Here is a 24,351-nt window from a genome sequence, read left to right as displayed (position 1 = left end):
TGTGTGTGTGTGTGTGTGTGTATATATATATATATATATATATATATATATATATATATATATATATTCGTAAAGAATAGTCGTAAAGAAGCGCAAAGATTAAGCATTTTTCAGAGATTGTTTCCAGGCACTGCTCTAATCCACAGCTCTGCCCAAAGCAACAGTTGTTCGTTGCGTCACAAAAGACCACGCCCACACGCAGTTGCTCCATCTGTGAAAAGGCGTGTGGGGCGTGGCCTCAGAGTGACGCTCACTTGTTGCTTCACTGGACAAGGTGAAACTTTTCCAGCGAAACATTAACGGACCTTTGACACATAGACACTTCTCGTTGGGCAGGACGGCTCGTGCGTCCTGTTGAGTTTTCAGGTCCAACTGAAACGGGTTAGGTTCTCACAGAAATGTCTCTGGCAGAGCAGAGCCAGCAGTGGTATCCTACCAGCGTGCAGGTAACGGTGCTCCAGGCGAGGGGGTTGCGGATCAAGGGGAAAAATGGCACCAACGACGCGTACGCCATCATGCAGGTGGCCAAGGATAAGTTCTCCACCTCGGTGGCCGAGAAGAGCGTCGCGCCGGTGTGGAAAGAGGAGGCCGCGTTCGACCTGCCGCTCTTTCACCCCGGTAACGCGGAGCGCTGCACCCTACAGGTGTGTGTGATGCACAAGGCTCTGATGGGACCCGATAAAATGCTCGGTCAGGCGACCATCAACCTCCTGGAACTCCAGGACAATAAATCCCGTAATAAAACAGAGTGAGTGAACGTGACTTTACATGTATCCTGATGACTTGTGCATTCTTATGTTCTGATGCGTCACATGCATTGTATTACACTAAAACATTTCATATATATATATATATATATATATATATATATATATATATATATATATATATATAAACACTATATATATCCACAACACACACATTTGGCAGAGTATATCTGGATATCCATCTGACAAACTAAGGCATTTCTCATCTGCATCTAACTTTTCTCTGCTTCTTGTTAGTGTTTCAATGGTATTTCACAAGAATACTTCTGTGTTGAGGGATCTCCTTATGTGGACATATTATGTTATCCACTTAATCTTCCTTATGTGGCTGGAAATAATGAGCTGTGCTTTAAATTCTCATGCACTTGGTCATGGTAGACCGAAGGGAACATTTTTTCCCTTAACCAGAAATGGGATAGACAACTGACAATGAATCAAGTCTTTTATATTTACATAAGATGGTTTCTTTTAAGGATAAGAAAATCGTAAATGAATGCTAATAGAATGTGGAAATGAAATCTAAATAAGATCAAACAAATAATAACTTGTTGGATAGAAATTCCTCTTTTGGTTTATTTGTTCAGAATTTCAGTTTATCCAGTGGGATTGTACTGTTTGTGATTCTTGTTTGAGCCTGTTAGGATTGTTTCTAAATTATGATGGAAATTCCATTGACATTCCATTGGAATGTTTGTTGAAGGTTGGTGGAAATCTGTTGGACTAGATCTGGCGGTTATTCCATCTCGCTGTAATCCAGAGCCACACGGTGTACATTATGCACAGAACTCATGAATAAATTAGTTTAGCTCTCGACATCATTGTAACATCAGTCACGGCAAAACGGCAACTGAAATTTACAAAGCGGCACACAAATCCATCACAGTGTTCTGACCTTGGATTTGAAGAGCTTGCTTTAAAGAGCTTGTTTTTCTTCACCTGCTTGCTGAATGACTTTCATTGTTTGCTTGCTCAAAGCTTTTGATTATAGTTCGCCTGGTCATTTTCATTATGAGACCTAATTCAATCTCGTGCACAAAGGCAGCCAACGCTCGTCTGGCCTTCTGCCGAATAATTATTTTGCTCTATAAGTTCAGCTCACTGTTGAGTCAGAATGAAAGCTGTTTTCTAATTAACTAGGCCACATGAGTGCTTGGCTTCTACTGGGTTCTTTTGGGTCTGACTGAGACGTTTCCTGTTGTCATGTGATAGAGCTTGTTATGCTAAGTAAGTCATATCTCGTCCTGTTCCAGCGTGGGCTGCTGTTCCCCCAGGTCAGAGGAACCGGAAACACAGTCAGGTGTCTCGAAGTAAGCTGACTCTCATATGAAACTGGACCTCTGTTTTTCTTGCAAACCGATCTGCCGTTCTGACGGTGATTGGAAGTTTGCCAATCTTGTGGCTGACATCAACAGGGTGTTATCACTGGAAAATGTCATTTGATAATTCAAAATTCAGTTCAAGTTGAGCAAAAATTGCCAGCATTTGTGACTTGCACAAAATTAATTGATTTTACATAACTTGTCCTTCCTGTTACAAAGTATTTTTTTAGGATTTAAAAGCAGAAATGAGAAGCTTTCATAAAAGCATGCAAGTTAATAAGCGTTTCTTTATCAGCATATTAAAATTATTTCTAAAGGATCATGTGACACTGAAGACTGAAGTACACTCTAAAAAATGCTGGGTTGAAAATGGACAAACCCAGCAGTTGGGTTAAACGTTTGCCCAACCTGCTGGGCAGTTTGTTTAAAAATTACTACATGGCTGGCTTAAAATGAACCCGAAATAGGTTGGAAATTAAAATTTAGATACATAATTACTAGAGGTAACAATAATAATCAAATCATTAATTAATAAGCAATTTAATAAATGTTTGTTTATTATTCATTAAACATTAATAAATGTTCATTTATTAAGCATATTAATAAATGTTGATTTCCAACATATTTTGGGTTCATTTTAAACAATAGTTGCATTAAATATAACTACCCAGCAGGTTGGGCAAACCGCTGGGTTAAAACAACCTATTCGCTGGGTTTGACCATTTTCAACCCAACTTGGGTTGTTTTTGACCAAGCATTTTTTAGAGTGTAATGATGTTGAAAATTCAGCTTTACATCACAAGAATAAATTATATTTAAAAATATTTCACAATATTGCTGTTTTACTGTATTATTGATTAAATAAATGCAGCTTTGTTGAACATAAGAGACAAAACCATTAAAAAGCCTTACCAACCCTACACTTTAAATGGTAGTGTATGTGTTTTAACGCCCTCAGAACCTTCAAAATGTATTAAAATGTGCAGTGTAACTCACACTTCTTCTGTGCACCTTTACTCTTACACTCAGATCCCCCTGTTATATTGTGCAGTTATTTACATAAAACTATATTTTGGAGAAATATTTAACATCCCCTTTTCTGGTGTCTGATTGTTCTGTTTGCGCCCTAGTTCTCTCTCAGGCTATGACATACGTTATACACATTGCCTGATAACTCAATTTCTGTTAGCGTGGCATAAAGTCAAGGCTTGTCAACTGCTTCAGACTTCAAAGTGAAGAAAGCATTTAGTTTTCTCTGTCACACATATAGAGGATGCTTCAGAAGATATGCCTAAAATATGCTAAATGCCTCATGCTAATACAGAAGCTCCCAAAAGGCATCAACCATTCCTTTCTGCGTGACCTCATCCACTGAGAAACTGACACAGTAACTATTTCTTGATTTGAGGCAGAATGGGAACACGTCTTCTCTGACTGCTAACAAAGTTTCCATTGTTGGCAGTCTGTTGTCTTCTTTTCTCCTTCGAATATTACAGGTTTTGCATAAAGTTAAATTTAATGTCTTTTACCTCAGCAGAAATAATTCAAGGTTAAGAAAACTTAAAGGGTCACTTCACCACCGGCAAAATGGGCTTTCAATAAAACTTGGCTGTCAATGCAGTAGAAAGGTGAAAAGAATTGAAATCGGTTCTGTACCTGACCTGACTAGAGAAAACAAAGAAAACGGGCTGTTGTCTTCCTTTTGCTGAATAGGTAGGAAAATTTCAACACCCATAATGCACTTGGCATATTGCCATCCAAGGACACTCCCACCAGTCTGCTATGGATACACTTACCAGAGTCAAATACCGCCTTGCTTTAGTAGGAAATACTTCTTAGCAAACTTTTAACTATAATGCTGTTTCACCTTGTTTTGTTCCCGGGTGCAAGGATTTAAAGAGTAAACGTTTAGCAGGAGTGAATTACTTTAGGTTTCCAGTGATCCAGCACATTGTAGGCAATGGCTAAAGACTGTAAAAAATCGTAAGTAGACAGAGGGAACAACTCAATGGACAATCTGAAAAACCTCTGTGTTTGTAGTCAACATTTCATACTGGCATGTTTTTTGTCATCCGGTGGAGTTGGCTGCCTAGGCAGTAGAAAGGTGAAGAAAAAAAAAATTGAAATCAGTGCCACCAGACTAGAGAAAACAAAGAAAAATAAAGCAGTTGTCTTCCCTTTTGCCAAATGGGTAGGAAAACTGGGCATGTTGCCGTCCAAGTTTTCTATGGATACGTTTACCAGAGTCAAATATCACTTGCTTTAGTAGGAAATACTTCTTTTCAAACTTTTAGTCATAATGGTGCAAGAATTCAAAGAGCAAGCATTTTGCTGGAATGAGTTACTTTCAGTTTCCAGTGAAGGATCCAGTGTATTGTAGGCAGGCAGTGGCTAAAGACTTCCAATAATCCTAAATACAGAGAGAACGCCATGACCGAAAATCAGAAAAACCTCTGTGTTTGTAGAGAACATTTCAAACTAGCGTTTTTTGCGTCATCTGTTGGATTTTTGCTGACAAATAATTGTGAATTTCTCGGTCCTGGTAACATTTAGAACAAGTAATCATTGTTTATATAAATATATAGTACGAATATTGCAACAACAAAGTGGGTTGAAAATCGACTAAGTTATTTTAAACCTTGGATCGTGATATTTTGCCGGTTTGGAGGTATTAATAAATTCCTATAAGGTATCGTGTTTTTATGTCACATGACAAAATATGTCCAATAATCTGAGCACCATAGATCATTTGTTAAATATCTTATAACAAAGTGAAGAAACTCTGCATATTTTGCCAGCGCTGGCAATGTTCCTGTGCTGCTGTGTGCTATAAAACTGTCCTGTCGCTCAACGGCCTTATCAGCGCACTGGCACATACAGGAAGTCGAGCCGCTGAGAGATACACTGGAACAATGAGAGATCCAGTGCTGATTCATCTGATGCTACTTATACTTCCTGTCAGAGCACAGCTGGTATTGAGGATATTTCAGGGCAAAACAGTTGAGTTTATCAAGAACTTTGCCAATTTAGTTTATTACCTTAACTGACACTTTCCATAAGTAGGGAACAAAATAGGGCCTGAAAGGCATTTTTCACCCACTTTCAACAAATGCTCAATGAAAAGAGGAACTTAACTGGAAATCTTGCACTATTAATCTTGTAAACAATCAATCACGAGCATGTTTTAATTTGCGGTAAATTACAGTATATTATATTTGCTATATTCGCAACTTTATTATCAAATGTCGGTTTGATAAATGTGTATTTCACACAAATTAATGGAAAATATGTTTGAACACCTTTTCCTGTACTGTATGGTTGAGCTTGACAATGTGAAATGTGAGAAAATTGAAGAAAATTTAGTTTTCTTTCCTGCCATGATGTAGAAAGTCAAAATTTTGTCACTTTGATTTTATTGCAGTTAAACTATAAAAAAATTACATAAAATAAACAATAACTGAAATGAAATATGGTAACATTTCTCATTTTTGTTAAGTTTAAGTACTACAACTAAATTTGTAATAACTAAAACTTAAACTATATCAACTTTTTTTTTTTTTTTTTTTTTAAAGCTGCTGTCCGCGATTTTTGGCCCTCTAGTGGTTAAAAAACAGAACTGCACACGTCTTGCGGAGAACATTCTAGCCGGAGCTACTTTTCTCCTTGTATGTCTATGGCGAGTCACGCAGTTACTGTGATACTCTGCGGCGAGTCCTACCAGTCCGGTCTGAAATAGTCCGAATATAAATACTTATTATAAGAGTACCATAATGATTCAGGATAAGACAAAAACACATTTTGGAAAATGGATTCATGTTGTATGTTCTGTAAAATTTTAACACAAAAAAAGTTGCGGACTGCAGCTTTAAATTAAAAAGACAAAAACAACAAACTCAAAATGCACAAAAACTATAATAGTATATATTGTAGTTAAATATTATATTTAATTTCAAGAGTGAATTTTATGAGGAAAATTGAGAATTTTTTTTGTAATGGGGAAATCTTGATGTAACATCAATAGTAAATAGTTCAAGATATTATGTTAAAATGATGACGTTGCATGATTTAAATATTTGTGTGTGTGTGGAGGGGGCAGGCTTTTAATTTGTTTAAAAAATAATTTTTAAAAGCTAATTTTCATGTTAGGTTAATTCTTTACTAGATAACAGCTTATCTAAAAAGCTCTCACCAAAAACCCCCTCTCAAACAAGGCAACACCCTGTTGCAACTTCCTTTCTGTGATCAGAACTTAAAGGGAAAGTTCACCCAAAATAAAAATTCTGTCATCATTAACTCACCCTCAAGTTGTTCCAAACCTGTTGAGTTTCTGCTGAACACGAGAAGATATTCTGAAGAATGTTGGTAACCAAACAGTTGACAGTAGTCATTGACTTCCATAGTATTTTTCTCCTACTATGGAAGTCAATACCATCAACTGTCTGGTTACCAACGTTCTTCAAAAAATCTTCTTTTGTGTTCAACAGACGAAACAAACTCATACAGGTTTGGAACAACATGAGGGTGAGCCATCCCTTTAATGCAGCTCGTGTGCAGTTCACAGCGGTCTGAATGACATCACATCATCAGGAACTGTGTTTGCATCAGTGCGTTTCTATGGGTGTGAGGTGTTGTCAGAACATGTTGTGTCAAATGAGCACCTCCTAGATGTGCAAAGCCATTGACATTGTGAAATTAGCTTTAAGGAAATATGGTTTAGCAACATTTATTGTTTAAGGGCATAATTGTAATTGCTTATAGTTCAGTCTCTCCAGAACTCGATTCAGCAATTTCTAGTTACCATCCCTTTAACCACTTCTGTTTAACGCCCTGAAATTCCTGTTTTACACCATGATTTCACTTATTCAGGCTCTTCGTTTAATGTCTAGTAAAGTCAAAACTCTGCAAAGTCAAATATTAGATTATTTACATGTAGTAATCATTAAAATTATGCAGTTTCAGACATGTGACGACATTAAAATACTGGTGATAAAATCTTTATAGCATATTCAATATTGCTTTTTTTTTTTTTTTTTTTTTTTTTTTTTTTGTCAGTACAAAATTATTGGTAACACTTTACAATAAGGTCTCATTTGTTAACATTAGTTAATGTATTAGCTAACATGAACTAGCAATGAGCAATACATTTGTTAACAATGTAACAAAACAAGACTTTTTTTTTTTATAAAACTAAATTGGAGTACTCTGGGTCCGTTTTGCTCGTTTCACTTCTGCTTGTTGGTAACAATTACTGTGTATATTTTGATTACGATCTCTCTGATTAAAAAAAAAACAACCCACAGCAGAGGAAAAATATAAATATCATGGTAAAACTGATAATATATTATATATATATATATATATTAGTTGTTGAGGTGTAGGCGGCGGCAGAGTTCATTCACTAATAATCCTAGGGTGAGATGCTATATTTAGCCTCAGAGTCATCACAGTATTATTCATCAGATAGCCACAGTCATTTAAACACACGCCCAAACTTGTTATTTTCTCCATAGCATAATAATTGCATTACTCGCTGTGTCCAGTGCATGTTCTGTCATTATAAACACTTAAAGTACCAACTGCTGTTGAAGAGGCTGATTGAGACACAAAACGGTAAATGGTTTTTGAATCAAGACTTGAATTGAGTTGAGACTATAAGTTCTGTGATCATCATCAGTTCATTTTCCCCCCTAGACCTCTTATAAGAAAACAAGACAATTATTCCAGCATTTCATTTAATATAATTTCCAAACCCAGGCACTGTGTGTCATATTTTATGTTTTTTGTATGTTATTTTATGTTTTGTCTAATTTTAATTTCAGAATGCATTTTCATTTCAGACCATTATGCTTCTATGCAGTAGATTTTTTTTTTGTTTTTGTTTTTTTTGTTTTAGACCCTGAAGTTGTTGTTCTCCACTAGTGTCCTTGAGTCTCTTAATCTTTGAAATGTAACATACTGATCTGGTTTATAACCATTGAGGAATGTCAACAATCACATGAAACTATTTATACAGACTTTAGGATTTTATTTTATTATTTTATCACCAAACTTTATGTCAGACATTGTGTCATATTTAAATTGGGGTTTTCCTGCAATGATTAAAGTTGTGTTTAAAGAGTTAGTTCACCCAAAAAATGAAATTTCTGTCATTTATCACTCACCCTCATCTCGTTCTACACCCGTAAGACTTTTGTTCATCTTTGGAACACAAATGAAGATATTTTTGATAAAATCCAATGGCTCAGTGAGGCCTCTATTGCCAGCAAGACAATTAACACTTTCAAATGTCCAGAAAGGAACTAAAGACACATTTAAAACAGTTCATGTGACTACAGTGATTCATCCTTAAAGGGTTAGTTCACCCAAAAATGAAAATTCTGTCATTTATTACTCACCCTCATGTCGTTCCACACCCGTAAGTCCTTCGTTAATCTTCAGAACACAAATTAAGATATTTTAGTTGAAATCCGATGGCTCCGTGAGGCCTTCGTAGGGAGCAATGACATTTCCTCTCTCAAGATCCATTAATGTATTAAAAACATATTTAAATCGGTTCATGTGAGTACAGTGGTTCAATATTAATATTATAAAGCGACGAGAATATTTTTGGTGCGGTTAGGGTTAGATGGTTGGTGATAGCCGATTTCAAAACACTGTTTTAGGAAGATTCAGAGCATTATGAATCAGTGTGTCGAATCATGATTCGGATCGCGTGTCAAACCGCCAAACGGCTGAAATCACGTGACTTTGGCGCTCCGAACAGCAGATTCGACACACCGATTCATTTATGCTCCGAAGCTTCCTGAAGCAGTGTTTTGAAATCGGCCATCACTATATAAGTCGTTATATTGTTTTTTTGGCGCACCAAAAATATTCTCGTCGCTTTATAATATTAATATTGAACCACTGTACTCACATGAACCGAACATACATTAATGGATCTTGAGAGAGGAAATGTCACTGCTGGCTATGGAGGCTTCACGGAGCCATCAGATTTCAACTAAAATATCTTAATTTGTGTTCCGATGATGAACGAAGGTCTTACTGGTGTGGAACGGCATGAGGGTGAGTAATACATGACAGAATTTTCATTTTTGGGTGAACTAACCCTTTAAACGTTATGAAGTGACGAGAATACTTTTTGTGCTTTATTCACCAATATCTAGTGATGGGTGATTTGAAAACACTGCTTCATGAAGCTTTAAAGCTTTATGAAATTTCAAGGGTTCACCACTGGGGGGCGTGACTGGCGGTTTGATACACGCTTCGAACCACTGATTCAAAACAAAAGATTTGTAAAGCTTTGAAGCTTCATGAAGCAGTGTTTTGAAATCGCCCATCACTAGATATTGTTGAAAAAAAGTCATTATTTTGTTTTTTTGGCGCACAAAAAGTATTCTCGTCGGTTCATAACATTAAGGTTGAACCACTGTAGTCACAGCAACTGTTTTAAATATATCTTTAGTACCTTTTGGGCATCTGAAAGTGTTAATTATCTTGCTGTCAATGCACTGGGCCATCAGATTTTTATCAAAAATATCTTAATTTGTGTTCTGAACATTAGCGAAAGTCTTATGGGTGTGGAACGGCATGAGGGTGATTAATTGATGACAGAATTTTCATTTTTGGGTGAACTAACCCTTTTAAAGAGACAGTTTTGACTCTTATAAGGTTTCATATCATCCCTCATCCTAATATGCCAGTGCTTTTGCCGTGAGTGTCAGTATCATGTTATTCACAGAACTTTCTCAAAATTGCTTTTCTAAGCCACCCACTCCATTCTCACAGCTATACACTACTGCAAGCTTAACTTTCCATAAAAGGAGGCCTGTGTGCAGTTACAGCACCCTTGTGTCCTCATCTTATTCCTCTGTTTTTCATGGATCTAAGTTTGTTGTTTCTTACAGTCATGTTAGCTCACCAGCTTGGTCATTAATTTCCTACAACATTCAGCCTGGAAAACAACATGATGCATCTCTTATTGCAGCTCAGAAACGGCTTGCTCAAGGCTGTATGTTGTTTTTTGGAGTTTTTAGATTGATAGACCAATTTTATTGATGCCCAAAAGGAAAATGCAGGTTTTTAATTTCAACTGTCCCTGAAGTCATTGTTCTCCACTAGTATGACAGGTCAGTGTCTAGGTCATTGAACCGTGATGTGCCATCCTGGTTTATAGTCGCTGAGGAATGTCAATAATCACGTGAAACTATCTACTCGGACTTTGGAATCCCATAGCTTTGAGTGCACAACAACCTTGTTGTTTTTGCAATTCTGACCAATTTTGCAAAGTGTAACTACACGACAACCCAATCTCATTCCATAATCTCATATCTTTCATCTCAATCTTGCCTCTAGCTTTCTTTTTTTCTTTGAGGGGGGTTCTCTGGGAAATGAAAAATGCTTGAAACTAAACATCCTGTCCTATTTGTTTTCAACAGATGGTTCAAATTGATGGGCAAGACAGGAAAGGCTGACAAAGACAGGGGTGAGGTGCTCCTAGACATTCAGTTCATGAAGAACAACATGACCGCCAGCATGTACGACCTCTCTGGCCCGGACAAGTCACGCTCACGGCTTGGCAAGTTTAAGGATAAGCTTAAAGGGAAAAAGAAAGATGGGATGTCAGATTCTGCTTCTGCCATTTTGCCTTCAGTTGGACAGGTACTGACTGACAGCGAGGGCGAGGAAGAAACTGACATCACCCCTGGAGCAAAAAAGAAGAATAAACTAAAGTCTCTCTTTGCGCCAAAGCCGGGTTTGCACCGTAACATGTCCCAGTCCATGTCCACGCTCGCCACCCTGCCTGAAAAAGACTCAGCCATCAGTCTGAGCAGATCGTCTGGCCTAAATGTAGAGTCTCCTGAAGGTAGCAAATCATATTTTTTTATTTATTTTAAAATTAAAACTAAGTTTTTCTCCATGATATTAGGAATCGAGTCATATTCATTTAAAATTCTGACTGATATTAATAAAGATGTGCCAGTCGGCAGCGCCACCTACTGTCAGAGAGTGAATTTGCATTTTCATTCAGTCCATCTACTGTTTTTCTTTTTTTTTTGTACAGGTATATTTAATGAAGAAAAATTCACAATCTAATTCAAATAAAAAACAACTGATCTTGTGATTAACATGCAGTGATTGCCTCTAATTTCAGATGGCTACATATATTTTTGTTTAAGGCCAGTTTGGCCTGTTAATGAGCAAATAAACAACAAATAAATTTGTTTAAACAGAAATAAATCGGCAACCGGCATCGGAATAGGCCAGTTTGCTTGTGAAAAAAATTGGAATCAGCCATGACAAATCATGATCGTGCATCACTGCATATTAAAGGAGACCTATAATGCCCCTTTTACAAGACATAATATAAGTCTCTGGTGTCCCCAGTGTCCTGTGAAGTTTCATCTCAAAATACCCCACAGATAATTTATTATAGCTTGTCAAATGTGCCCCTATTTGGGTGTGAGCAAAAACACATCATTTTTGTGTGTGTCCCTTTAAATGCAAGTGAGCTGCTGCTTCCGACCCACTTTCCAAAAGAGGGTGGAGCTTTAGCAGCTCACACTTTGGTTGCTTAACAACAACAAAGCTGGAGAATCTCACGCAGCCAAACTGACGATTCCCAGTAACATTGTTCAAACCGGAGTTTGACACTGATGGAGAGACTCAGGAACTTTTAGAACGAAACTGGGTGTTTCTGAATGGTTAGTGGATAAATTTATATAGTTGCTGTGGAGTTGATTCAACTCATCGACTAGCATGTGCCGTCATGTTAATCTTTTGTGCAAATCCAGCGTTGAATTGACCCTCGTTTGTGAAGCAGTCCGGCGTAAAATGACGGCATGGCAACAACACTCTACTACAACAACTCTTCCTCTTCTCTAAAGCAGAAGATGTGTTGTTGTGTGTTCCTGTGGGTAGGGTTTATGTAGATTTTAATGTGTGTGATGTAATTTAAAGTAAATGTTAGATGATGACAAAGGTAAAATAAATATAAAAATGGGGAAAATTAGCATAAACAATTAAATACTCTGTGTTGACAAATTACCGATAAATTTAAGAAATGTTCAGTATCACATATACCGATAATCAAGTCCAGCATTTTTAAACTGGTGCAAATTTTCAATATTATTGACTTCCCTCTTTTTATCTTCAAAGGCAAAAAGAAATTTAAATTTATGAAGCACAAGCGGACCGGAAGCTCCGACAGCAAGGTTTCCCAAGGTACCGGCTCTCTTGGACTGGGCATGGCGCAGAACAACGTGTGCATCAATGGCAGTCACGTCTACACAGAAGAGCCGGAGACCAGAGGATCCAGAGCTGGTTCCACCTTCAGCCTGAACAGTTCAGGCCATGGGTCCATGGAGGACCTGCGCAGAGGTCATGACAGGAAAACCTCCAGCACCTCAATGGACTCTGATCTACAAACTCAAGAGAATTCAGTGGAAGAGATGCACAGAAAACAAGAGGAACAAAGGAAACAGGAAGAGAAGTCAGGAAAAGACTAGAGGAGGAAAGGAGACAGGTGAAGAGGAAGAGAGGAAACGGATTGAGAGAGAACAGGAAAAAAGGAGATTAGAGAAGGAAGAGGAGAGGAAACGGTTGGAAAGAGAGGAAGAGAAGAGGAAGCTGGAGAAACAGGCAGAGGAGAGGAAAAGAATTGAGAGAGAGGAAGAGAGAAAGAGGATAGAGAGGGAAGAGGAGCGGAAATGGATGGAGAGAGAGGAAGAGAAGAGGAAGCTAGAGAAACAGGAAGAGGAGAGGAAAAGAATTGAGAGGGAAGAGGAGCGGAAACGGATGGAGAGGGAGGAAGAGAAGAGGAAGCTAGAGAAACAGGAAGAGGAGAGGAAAAGAATTGAGAGAGAGGAAGAGAGAAAGAGGATAGAGAGGGAAGAGGAGCGGAAACTGATGGAGAGAGAGGAAGAGAAGAGGAAGCTAGAGAAACAGGAAGCGGAAAGGAGAAGGATTGAGAAAGAGGAGACAGAAAGGAAAAGGATTGAGCAGGAGGAAATGATCAGAATAAAGAAGGAACAGGAAAGAATTAAACAGGAAGAGGAAAGAAGAAAGGTTGAAGAGGAGAGGATCAAAGAGGAGAAAAGGAAGAGAAAAGAGGAAGAGGAAAAGGCTAGGAAGGAAGAAGATCAACGGAGAAAAATGGAGGAAGAGGAGAGAACAAGACTTGAGAATGAAAAGCTGCATAAAGGAGGAGAGACAAGACATGTTGAGATGGAAAGACGAGCTGAGGAAGAGGAAAGACGACGGAAGGAAACAGAAAAGGTGGAAGCAGAGGAAAAGCGGAAAAGGAAAGTGGAAGAAGAGAGAAGACTGACTGAGGAGAAAGAAAGGCTACGGTTGGAAAAAGAGAAAATGGAGTTTGAGAAAAAGAAAATGGAAGAAAGGATGAAGAGGAGCAGGTGAGAAAAATGGCTGAGGAAGAGGAGGAGAAGAGGAAGCTGAAAGAGAAAGCAGAGCAGGAGAGAATCAGGCAAGAGAAAGAAGAAATGGAGAGACAGAGGAAAGAGAGAGAACAGCGGCCCGAGATAAAACCCAGGAGTGCTCGACTGAATACAACTAAAAAAGCACCTGATGAGATTAACTCGGACTACGCCCCATCCATCAATCCCTTTGAAGACCCGCTATCGTTAGACGAGAGCTCCATCAATCCCTTCGAGCAGCACTCTGTTCTTCAACCTGAAGCCCTCAGTCGCTCAACCAAAGTGTCTGCAGTTAAGCCAAGGTCAGTTTGTTACCTGAAATCACAGAAGCTTGTGTATTTAAACTACACCTTTTGACCTTAATCATGAAACCTGAACAGATTTTTTAATGCAAATCCTTAGTGAATCCAATCTTATATTAATTGTTGCCTAAGAATGTTTTTTCAATGATTTACAAAGAATATATGCTTGTGTTACATGAATCAGGCCTCAAAACACAATGACGACTTATTTGTCCTCAGTGAAAGCAAAATGCTGTGGGAAGTGTTAAAGGATTAGTCCACTTTCAAATGATCAAATTTTTCCTGATAATTTACTCAGCCCCATGTCATCCAAGATGTTCAAATCTTTCTTTCTTCAGTCAAAAAGAAATTAAGGTTTTTTATGAAAACATTCCAGGATTATTCTCCTTTATAGTGCACTTCAATGGCCTCCAGACGGTTGAAGGTCAAAATTACGGCTTACGGCAAAAGCTTTTTGAAGAATACGGAAAGCAGAAGCACGTACAAGGCGATCATTTGTGTTTATAAAGCATACACAGTTGTATTTTTTTTTTTTTTTTTTTTTTTTTTTTTTTTTTGAAAATGGCTGATTGTTTCGCTAGACAAGACCCTTATTCCTCGCCTGGTATCGTTTAGAGCCCTTTGAAGCTGCACTGAAACTAATTTTGACCTTCAACCGTTCTGGAGTCCATTGAAGTCCACTATAAGGAGAATAATACTGGAATGTTTTCATCAAAAACCTTCATTTCTTTTCAACTGATGAAAGAAAGACATGAACATCTTGAATGACATGGGGGTGAGAAAATTATCAGGAAAATTTTATTTGAAAGAGGACTAATCCTTTTAAAATCAGCCAATCAGAACATTTTTGATGTTTAATATACAGCTATGTGGGGTAGATTTTGGACAAATGGGATGTTACTGTGCACTTTGCATAACATTCTAAAAATTTAAACAAGCAACCTACTAAATTTAAAAAATAAAATTTACTTGACAACAAATTGATCAGTCATTTGAAAGTATTTAGCTTCTGTTTACCAGAACCAAAATTGAAGCACTCCTTTTTCATGAAGTTTATGGCTTGATGGACATCCGGCAGACTCTAACAACTCGACTTCTTTGCAGCTCATTGGCAGTCCATGTTCTTCATAACTCATCCATTAATCATTTCTCAGAACTGTTTCAAATCATTCTCCAATCATCTCCTTTTTACCAATTCTGCTGGAAGGCAAATCCATGACCTGTGATCACAGCTTGAATATTAAAGGCATGGAAATGTCTCTCAGTGTTTCTTTAGTATGCTTGGACTCAATTTCAGTGTGGTAGGGTTCATATCACCACACTGCCATGATTAACACCGTCCCCTAAGAGCTTTTGGCACCATCTCTCTCTCTCTCTCTCTCTCTCTCTCTCTCTATCTCTCTCTCTCTCTCTCTCTCTCTCTCTCTCTCTCTCTCTCTCTCTCTCTCTCTCTCTCTCTCTCTCTCTCTCTCTCTCTCTCTCTCTGTGCGAGTGCGTGTCTGTACGCATCCAAAAAACGTCTGGCATGAGAAGCAGTTGTTTTGAAACTTTTTCAAGGACTCCAAGTTTAGTATAGACATTTAGAACTTCTATTTGTCTTTCTCCATCATATTTTCTGAAGGTGATTATCATACTGACTAAGTTGAATAACCTTTTAACCAAATTAAATTCCCAAACCTGAATAAACAGAATCTTTCTTAGCATGGTCTTATCTGTTTATTTCTGCTGAGATGCATTAATGCTGACCGTTATTTAGGGTCTCTAACCCTCATTGTGTTGACTCTCATGTGGTATTTAATAGAGGTCTAACCCACGGGAAACTGGAGAAATCTGTTTCCCTGGAAAACAGCTGATCAAGCAGTTCCTTTTCTCTGACTCATGTGTTTAGACTTGAGGGCTTCATGAAATGGTTCTGGAATGTGTAGGAGACTGAGAGTAGACAGCACAATTTGTGGGTGGCTCTTTAAATCTAAACCAGTTATCTCTTCAAGGCAGCAGTTAAAGCAAGGATGTTCTGCTTTTCCTCAGAAACCTTTGCTCAAATGCAATAAATGTCCATATAAACTCATTCTCAAAAAAGTTTGGAATGACAAGGTTAAATAAATGATAGGGTAATTTTAATTCTGGTGTTTACTATCCCTTTAAAAAGTTTATGGATATTGACATCATTTACTCAGTAACACCAGGAATGTGTTCAATGGAAGTAACTAGGGTCAGTTTTAATGTGTTTGATGCTTTCATTGTTTTGATTGCTACTGAGCAAAGCAAAGTGGCTTTTTACTTGCAATGTATTTAGATATTTAGCAGATATGTTAGATCGAGTTTAATCTTCCCTCTCATTATCCTGCTCCTTCAGTTCTGTTTCTGGAAACTTCTTTTCACAAGCATCTGTGCCAAACACCAACCCTTTCTTAGATGATTCTGATGCCATTAGTGGAAACACAGAGAGCATTGCCAGTCTCGGAAATGTCGCAGAAAGGTCTGAGAAGAAACGACGTGCCCCGATGCCTCCCCAGAACAAGGCGCAGAAGGGAAAACCAGACATCCCTTCAAGAACCATGCAAAGTTTTCCATCTAGAGCATCTGAGGATAGTGGAGACTGCAGTTTACGACAAGACAAATGTCCCGCACCTTTACCACCAGAAGTCTCAAAGAACAGGCAAGAAATGCAAAACGAACATGCAGACCAATCTACCACTCCTCTTCATATTGGAGAATGGAGAACTACTAGATTCCAGGAAAAAGACCAGATGGACAAAGTGTGCCCAGTCTCGCAGGATGATTCAAGGACTTCTGACGCAGACAATTTTAGGAACACCAGTTTATCACATCTTAGCCAGAGTCCTCCTAGTAACAGACAAGAAACCAACCCTTTTATATCTACCGAGGTCAAAACAGTTAAACACAACAAGGGTCCAGCTCCGAAGCCTTTATTACAGCCAACATCACGCAAGAATTCTGCATCTGAACCTGAACCCAACAACCTAGCCATTCGCAATGTCCGTTTGACTGAACATGCTGTATCCCTTATTGAAGATGGAGCTGCCTCAAACTCTTGCATTGATCACTTAGATGTTTCTTCAAAGCATTCAACTGGCAAGCCTAATGATCTTCCTGTATCTGAAAAGCCTTCCACCAAACTTGATTCTGGACACTCTGATGAACTTTCCTCAAGAGAAAGTAGACAAGGGGATTTGCCAGCAAAGTGTAAACTAGACTCTCTTGGAGAAAACGTTTCTTCAAGGTCTGAACCAATCCTTGGAAAGGTTCTGTGCAATATTGAAAATGTCCTGCCTGATATTGATATTGTTTACAAAAAGAAGAGTCGGGCCCCGTTGCCTCCTGCCAATACAGCACCAACTAGCAACCAGAACTCAACAAGCCAGCAACCAGAATCTGTACTGAAGTCAACCAGTCAACCCACCAGACAAGATCAAGACAAGTCATTAACTATTAATAGTAGCATACCAACCTCATTTTTACCCCATCCCATGAAAGCTCATCGCCAATCATGAATCAAGCTCTCAAGAAAAATGAAGTGCAAATTAAGATTGAACATTCTCCTCAGAGAGTGGAAGCAGGTCAAGGGTCAGCGCACCGGACTCTGCCGCATGCCAGAGTGTCACCGATTGATGTTAAGCCCATCATTGGGCAGAATAATGGAAGTGAACATGAGAGAACAGGTGATCCTGCCTTCAAACCCTGCAGGTGAGGCCTCTCGTAGAACTTCCAGGGACCTTTAGAAATGGTAGCAGATGTCATCGGTAGGTTTCTGTTAGTCATTAATTAAAATTCAAAGTTCTTGAGATTTGAAAATGTTTTAAGTAATGTTTGACACACTTACACTCGAGAGTAGAAGACAGTAGTATTGCAATGATCTGAAAAGTAGAAACACTTTATTAAACTCAACAACTTGGCTCAAGAATATTAATTGTGACATGGTGTTCACCAAGTTCTCCAAACTCAGGAGAGTCCAGTCCTGCTTCTGGAGGGCCACGGTACTGCAAAGTTTAGCTCCACCCTGCCGCAACACATTGACATCAACTGCGTTTTCCAAAAGCATCATAGAAACTATTGGCACTAGTGGTCTGTACGATTTACTTGCTTTTAGGAAATGCAGTCCTATAAGTTTCTAGCAATATTGGAGACCTTGATAATCTTGTTCAGGTGTGTTGTAGGGCAGTTGTGGCCTAGAGTCGGTCTTGTAATCTGTAGGTCATGGTTTCGAGTACCGGCAGGAAGTGTTGGTTGGGGGAGTGAATGCGCTCTCTTCCATTCTTATTACCCACAACTGAGGTGCCCTTGAGCAAGGCACCTAACCACCAATTGCTCCCCTGGTGCAAAAATGCTCCGGGTGTGTGTTCACGGTGTGTGTGTGTTCACTAATCACTGCTCTGTGTGTGCACTTAGATGGGTGAAATGCAGAGCACAAATTTCGAGTATAGGTCACCATACTTGGCCATGCGTCACATCACTTTATTTGGGGTTGGAAGGTGGCCCTCCCATAGCGCAATAGGACACCTGAAATCCTGCCTGAATTGTTGCTTATTGCTTGTGTGTTTGAATACCAACAGAACCCTTTGCTTGGTGTTGAAGTTATTTGATGTGGCCAACTGCTTTTTTTCTTTATAATTAGACAAGTAACATAAACATGGTTATTTCCCAAAAAGTAGAGAGATTATTAGGACAAGTTATTTGTTAGAGTGTCAATTTAAGACAACAAAAAAGTTATTGCTTGACTGCAAGATGCGTCGAGCGTGCATATTGGTTTACTTCGTATTAGACTCTTGACCCTAGATTATTCATTGTTGGTGACTTCCAAGTGATGTTCCACATAACTGGTCTTTCTTAAGAAGACAGTTTGCAATGGTATAAACTGTTTTTTCAGAGTTTCAGGTGAAATGGATGGGGTGTTTAATTTCCCAGTGTGAACCTTCTCCTTTTACATTAACTCTAAAATGGTTATCCAGTCATTGAAAACCATAGAAATGAACACTTTCATCTTTGGAAATAAAGGCTTCAATTTTCACATTTTTTTATAACAAGGTACCTTTTAAAGCAAACAAATTCAGGGCACAATGTATTTGTCACTCTTTCATTTATTTTTTTTAAAGAATTGTCTTCTGGCAGAGTTCTCTGATCGAGTGCTTTGTATTCCACCCCTGTAATCTCAATTCTGCCTGTAAGTCTTACAGCTCTTTCTCTTGTCAGGCCTCATGCAGTGAAACCCTTGAGCAGCACTGACAAGCAGCCAGACCTCAGAGAGACCCAAGACAATTCCAGGTCTGCTACAGTTACAGAACACGTGCAAGTCAAGATGAAGGTAGTGTAAGCTTTTTTTCTTTTTGTTTCTCATCTTCTATTTTGCAACCGTTTACTATGCATTGAATTGAAATATGATATGGTTAAGATGTTGCTCCTCTCACTTGACTTTTAATGTATCTTTCAGGCCCCAGAGGCTAAAGGTTCAGGGCCGTACTCCCAGTTAACCCACGAAGAACTCGTAAACTTGTTGGAAAAGCAAAAAGATCAGCTTTCTCAAAAGGACTCTAAGATAGGTGAATTAGAGCAGTATATCGACAATCTTCTGGTCCGTGTCATGGAGGAGAACCCCAGCATCTTAATGTCCTTGAGCTTGATGAAGAAGTCAGTTTGAGGGACAGTACTTTTGTAGCAGAGGGTTTTGTGTTTAATGTGCACTGTAATCACAAATATGGGGTGGACAATTATACAAGGTTGAGGGCAAATCACAGAGGTCTTTCACTAAACCACACTACTGTGCTGAAGATCAGGTTTATGTACACCTGATTTATGACGTCTTACACTAAATGGTGACAACATGAATGTTTATTATTTGGCTTGCCTCAGATCCACCTAACCATGTGACAGATAACATGATTTATTTCAACATTTATTTCAAGAATTTAAGTATTTTCCATAAAGGTTTTTACTGTCCACTTTTTTTCCATTTGAATTGCTAATATTATTAGTATTTGGTTTTCTTTTTTCATGTTATTATCTATTAAATGTTTTGGTCAAAGCATTCAGTGGAAGTGACCCCCACATTTTCACTAAAGTAAACAAAAGTGCACTATCATATTCTTTATACAAAATATTTTATATTGTTTATGAAGCTGTATAATGTTTTGTAGACAGAGCTCTGTATTAATACATATTGAAGCACTTTAAAAGAATCAGTTCATCTGTAAATAATGAGTATGTGATCATTTGTATGTAATGCCTTTTGTCATGTAACTTGACGGCTTTAAAATTCTCTGCTTTTGAAATAAAGAATGTCATAGGTGTGGCCTTGAAAAGTACAGCGTCACAATATTGTCTGTGCATTTTTTAGAAGGCATGTTAAGCTTTTAATTATTTAAAAAGCATTGAGTGAATGTCAGATGACTGTCTACACAGCACTCTTGGTAATGTTTACATGCTGCTGTTTCTGAGAGGAAGACCAAAACATATTTACCATGGTGACCACCATAGTTTCTTATAACTTATAACAAATTGATGTTTGAAAGCTTCTTACACAATTTGAGGTAGATTCCATATTAATTTATATTGGTTTTACAGTCGCAACAATAACTATATAATTATACTTTTGGCGGAAAATTTAATGGCCATAGTTGTACTACCGTTACATTTTACACTACAATTTTATTGTAATCTTAATTATTTTATTAAACTTTTATCGTTTCAAACACTAGGTTACCATGATGGGAACTTAAAGGATTAGTTCACTTTCAAATAAAATTTTCCTGATAATTTACCCACCCCCTTTAAATCCTCGCGTTCCCTGCCCCCGAGCTCTCGACTATAAAACAGTGCATAAACAAAGTTCACACAGCTAATATAGCCCTCAAATGGATCTTTACAAAATGTTCGTCATGCATGCTGCATGCATCCTTCTGATCATGTAAGTATAGTATTTATTTGGATGTTTACATTTGATTCTGAATGAGTTTGAGGCTATGCTCCATGGCTAAAGCTAACATTACACACTGTTGGAGAGATTTATAAAGAATGAAGTTGTGTTTATGCATTATACAGACTGCAAGTGTTTAATAATGAAAATAGTGACGGCTCTTGTCTCCGTGAATATCGTAATAAACGATGGTAACTTTAACCACATTTAACAGTACATTAGCAACATGCTAATGAAACATTTATGAAGACAATTTACAAATATCACTAAAAATATCATGATATCATGGATCATGTCAGTTATTATCGCTCCATCTGCCATTTTTCACTATTGTCCTTGCTTGCTTACCTAGTCTGATGATTCAGCTGTGCACATCCAGACGTCCTGCCCTTGTGTAATGCCTTGAACATGGGCTGGCATATGCAAATATTGGGGGCGTACATATTAATGAAGATTCACCTGTTCTTCAGAGGTCTTTTAAACAAATCAAATTTACATAAGAAGGAGGAAACAATGGTGTTTGAGACTCACTGTATGTCATTTCCATGTACTGAACTCTTGTTATTCAACTGTGCCATGGTAAATTAAATTTTAAATTCTATGGCACCTTTAAACGATACCAGACGAGGAATAAGGGTCTTATCTAGAAAAAAGACTGGCCATTTTCGTATTCTTCAAAAGGTTTACGCTGTATGTCCTATGCCTTCCCTATTCTGCTTACGGAAAAAATGGAACTGGCACTGCGTTCGTTCCGTAAGTAGAATAGTGAAGACGTAGGACGTACAGCGTAAGCTTTTTAAAGAATACAAAAGTGCGGTTTTGGCAGAAGCACATGCAAGGTGATCATTTGTTTATATAAAGCATATACATTTACTTTTTTTTTTTTTTTTTCTTCAAAAATGACAGATCGTTTCTCTAGATAAGACCCTTATTCCTCATCTGGGATCGTTTAAAGCTCTTTGAAGCAGCACTGAAACTGTAATTTTGACCTTCAACATTTGGAGTCCAGTGAAGTCCACTATAAGGAGAATAATCCTGGAAAGTTTTCATCAAAAAAAAAAAAGTTTTCACTTTCTTTTCAATTGACGAAAGAAAGACATGAACATCTTGGATGACATGGGGGCAGGGGCGTACGGGACACCCCCGCAGCCCCCGCGGTGCGTGGGGGCCCCCACCCTATGGTGGGCCCCGTCGCAGATTCACCTATTTGCTACATAGCCTTTGCTTTTTTTAGAACTGAACTCAAATGACTAAAGATTAAAATAATGATCTAACTGAAGCCCAAAAATGCAAGCAGAAGATCATAAAAAATAGTGCTAAATTACCACAAAAGGGGGAAAAATTCACTGTTGTTTCCATCGCCGTTTGTAGGTAGCCAACAGCAAGCTTTGATGCGCTATGTTAGCCTACTGTTAGCGGACATGAGTCAGACAAATAAATATGTGTTCGGTCTTTGCTGAGACATTATTATTGTTGTTATTATTAATATTATTATTATTATTGTATATTGCCCAAACGTATTTACCCCATCGCCAGCTCTGCTCAGCTACCGGAATGTCTGAAGTTCTTCTCCAAATGTAGCCTAGCCAATAAGTATAGTTATTTCTTTATTCTTTTATTTAAATACATGAATTTAGTTCAGGCCTTTATCATTTGAATCACCGATCTAAAATTTACGGCCGAAACAGCAATTTTACGCGCTTGTCTAGAAGGAAACCTTGTATTGGCCTACGCAAATTTGTGTCTAACTTAAAATTTAGACCAGCTAAAATATATTGTTAGACCAAAAATATCTTATCAATTAATTAAGTAATAAAGACATGTATTTAAGAAATTTAATAAAAACAGAAATACGTCTATTGCTTATTCAAAGGCCGCGGAAAGTTCGTTTGTTACGCACTTCAATCCATTCCACACCCGACGTTTTGGTTTTCTTCCTAATTATTAAATATAGGCAATTGGTTGATGAAACATTGATTGAAATGAAGATACAATTTCTACACAACTTCACTTTAAAGAAAGACTTACTATAAAACAAAACTTAATGAAGCGGTCAAACTCATGTCTGACCCGCTGCATGTCTCCCGACATTGCGCATCCATCATGCTAGGCTATTCACTTTTCATAATAGGTGAAATTTAAAGAAAATAATATAAGGCTATAGCTCAATATTTCAATATAAATATGAAACTAAATTGGCTACATTTTTATCCCTCTGGTCGACTAACGCGCCGGCGCGCTCTGATGGATTGTTTCCTCATGACAGCTGAAACAACTTAAAATAGACTTTAGATTAGTGCAAAACTACAAATGGTCTACTTTTATTTGTGTACTGATACACTCACAATAACAACAAAACCTTGTATTTTTGTAAAATAAAATAAATACAAAACAGGGTGCGCTTTCAGCTTTCTCTGCGAGAATCTTTCTTAAACGTCTCTTTTGAAACGCGAAGTGAAAATTAACTTAAACTCAGCGAATAATTGTACCTGAAAGAAAGAAACATCTCCATTCGATAAGAAATTCGTAGGTCTGTGTTTTTGAAATTATGGCCAGTGCTCGTTGCTGCTGTTATCAGTTCTCTTGGCTCTCGTGCACATGAGCTCTTGATGTAGGCTACATTTCTCCGGACCACAATGCCACAAGAAAGACTGTCCAGTTTTGCTCTTTTGAGTATTGAGAATGCTCATGCTCGTAACATCGACATTAAAGCAGCAGTGAAAGACTTTGCGCATCAAAACGCTCGGAGAGCGCAAAGGATTCGGTAGAGTGTTTGCTTTTTTGTGTGTGGTAGTCAGTTGATAAAAAGAATAAACAAGTTAATCCTCAAAAGTTGGTATTTTAAGATGTATATAAAGTTAGTTTTTCTCAAAATACAGCATATAGCTGATATATAGAATAGAGCATAGCATAGGCCTATAACTGATAGAGTTGTTCTTTTAAAGTAGGCCTATGTTTTTTCTCCTAGTTCTTTTACTATTCATTTTTTTTTTTACTGCGAGGCATGAAATTTTCTTGTATAATTTCTTCTCTACAATTTGCGATGCTTATAGGCCAGTGTTTAAACTGAGATGTGTTGGCCATTAGGCTACATTTACTTTATTGAGCTTACTGTTAAATAAAATTTGTTCCTCGGGGGCTATAACTGATGTTTGTGAATTATTGCTGTGAAGGATCCTCCTGCTATTTCTAAAGTAACTAAAATCGGAGCCGCGGCACTTTTGCCTCCACGTTCGTAAATTAGCTTAAATATTTATTCCTGCCTGGATTTTAGTCTGCGATATCAAAATCACTAAACATTATATAGCATGAATAATATTATTCAATAATAACATCAAATTAATCAATGCAATGATTCACTGTTAAATCAGTTTTGGTGAACTGGGGGGGAGACGGACTCAGGTGCACAACAGATTTTAACACATGACATCACTGCTCGTGGGAGGGGCCTCATCTCATTATTTGCGGGGGGGCCTCACAGACATGCGGTACGCCACTGCATGGGGGTGAGTAAATTGTCAGGAAAATGTTATTTGAAAGTGAACTAACCCTTTAACTAACTACAAAAAATATTAAAATAACATTTAAGTCAGAAAT

General features: G+C 37.9%; 1 protein-coding gene across 1 annotated transcript; it reads left to right on the top strand.

The window, feature by feature from the left end:
- Window positions 1–227: 227 nt before the first annotated feature.
- On the top strand, window positions 228–20,151 carry rab11fip1b (RAB11 family interacting protein 1 (class I) b). The gene is given in 8 exon segments (XM_048181019.1): window positions 228–748; window positions 10,525–10,952; window positions 12,245–12,597; window positions 12,599–13,487; window positions 13,490–13,823; window positions 16,180–17,531; window positions 19,035–19,146; window positions 19,273–20,151. Coding segments are annotated over 6 exon segments (3,513 nt in total). The 5' UTR covers window positions 228–398; the 3' UTR covers window positions 17,339–17,531; window positions 19,035–19,146; window positions 19,273–20,151.
- The last annotated feature ends 4,200 nt before the right edge of the window (window positions 20,152–24,351 follow it).

This window comes from Megalobrama amblycephala, linkage group LG2 (assembly GCF_018812025.1).
Source record: "Megalobrama amblycephala isolate DHTTF-2021 linkage group LG2, ASM1881202v1, whole genome shotgun sequence".
Classification (NCBI taxonomy): domain Eukaryota; kingdom Metazoa; phylum Chordata; class Actinopteri; order Cypriniformes; family Xenocyprididae; genus Megalobrama; species Megalobrama amblycephala.
This window is presented reverse-complemented; position numbering and strand designations above follow the sequence as displayed.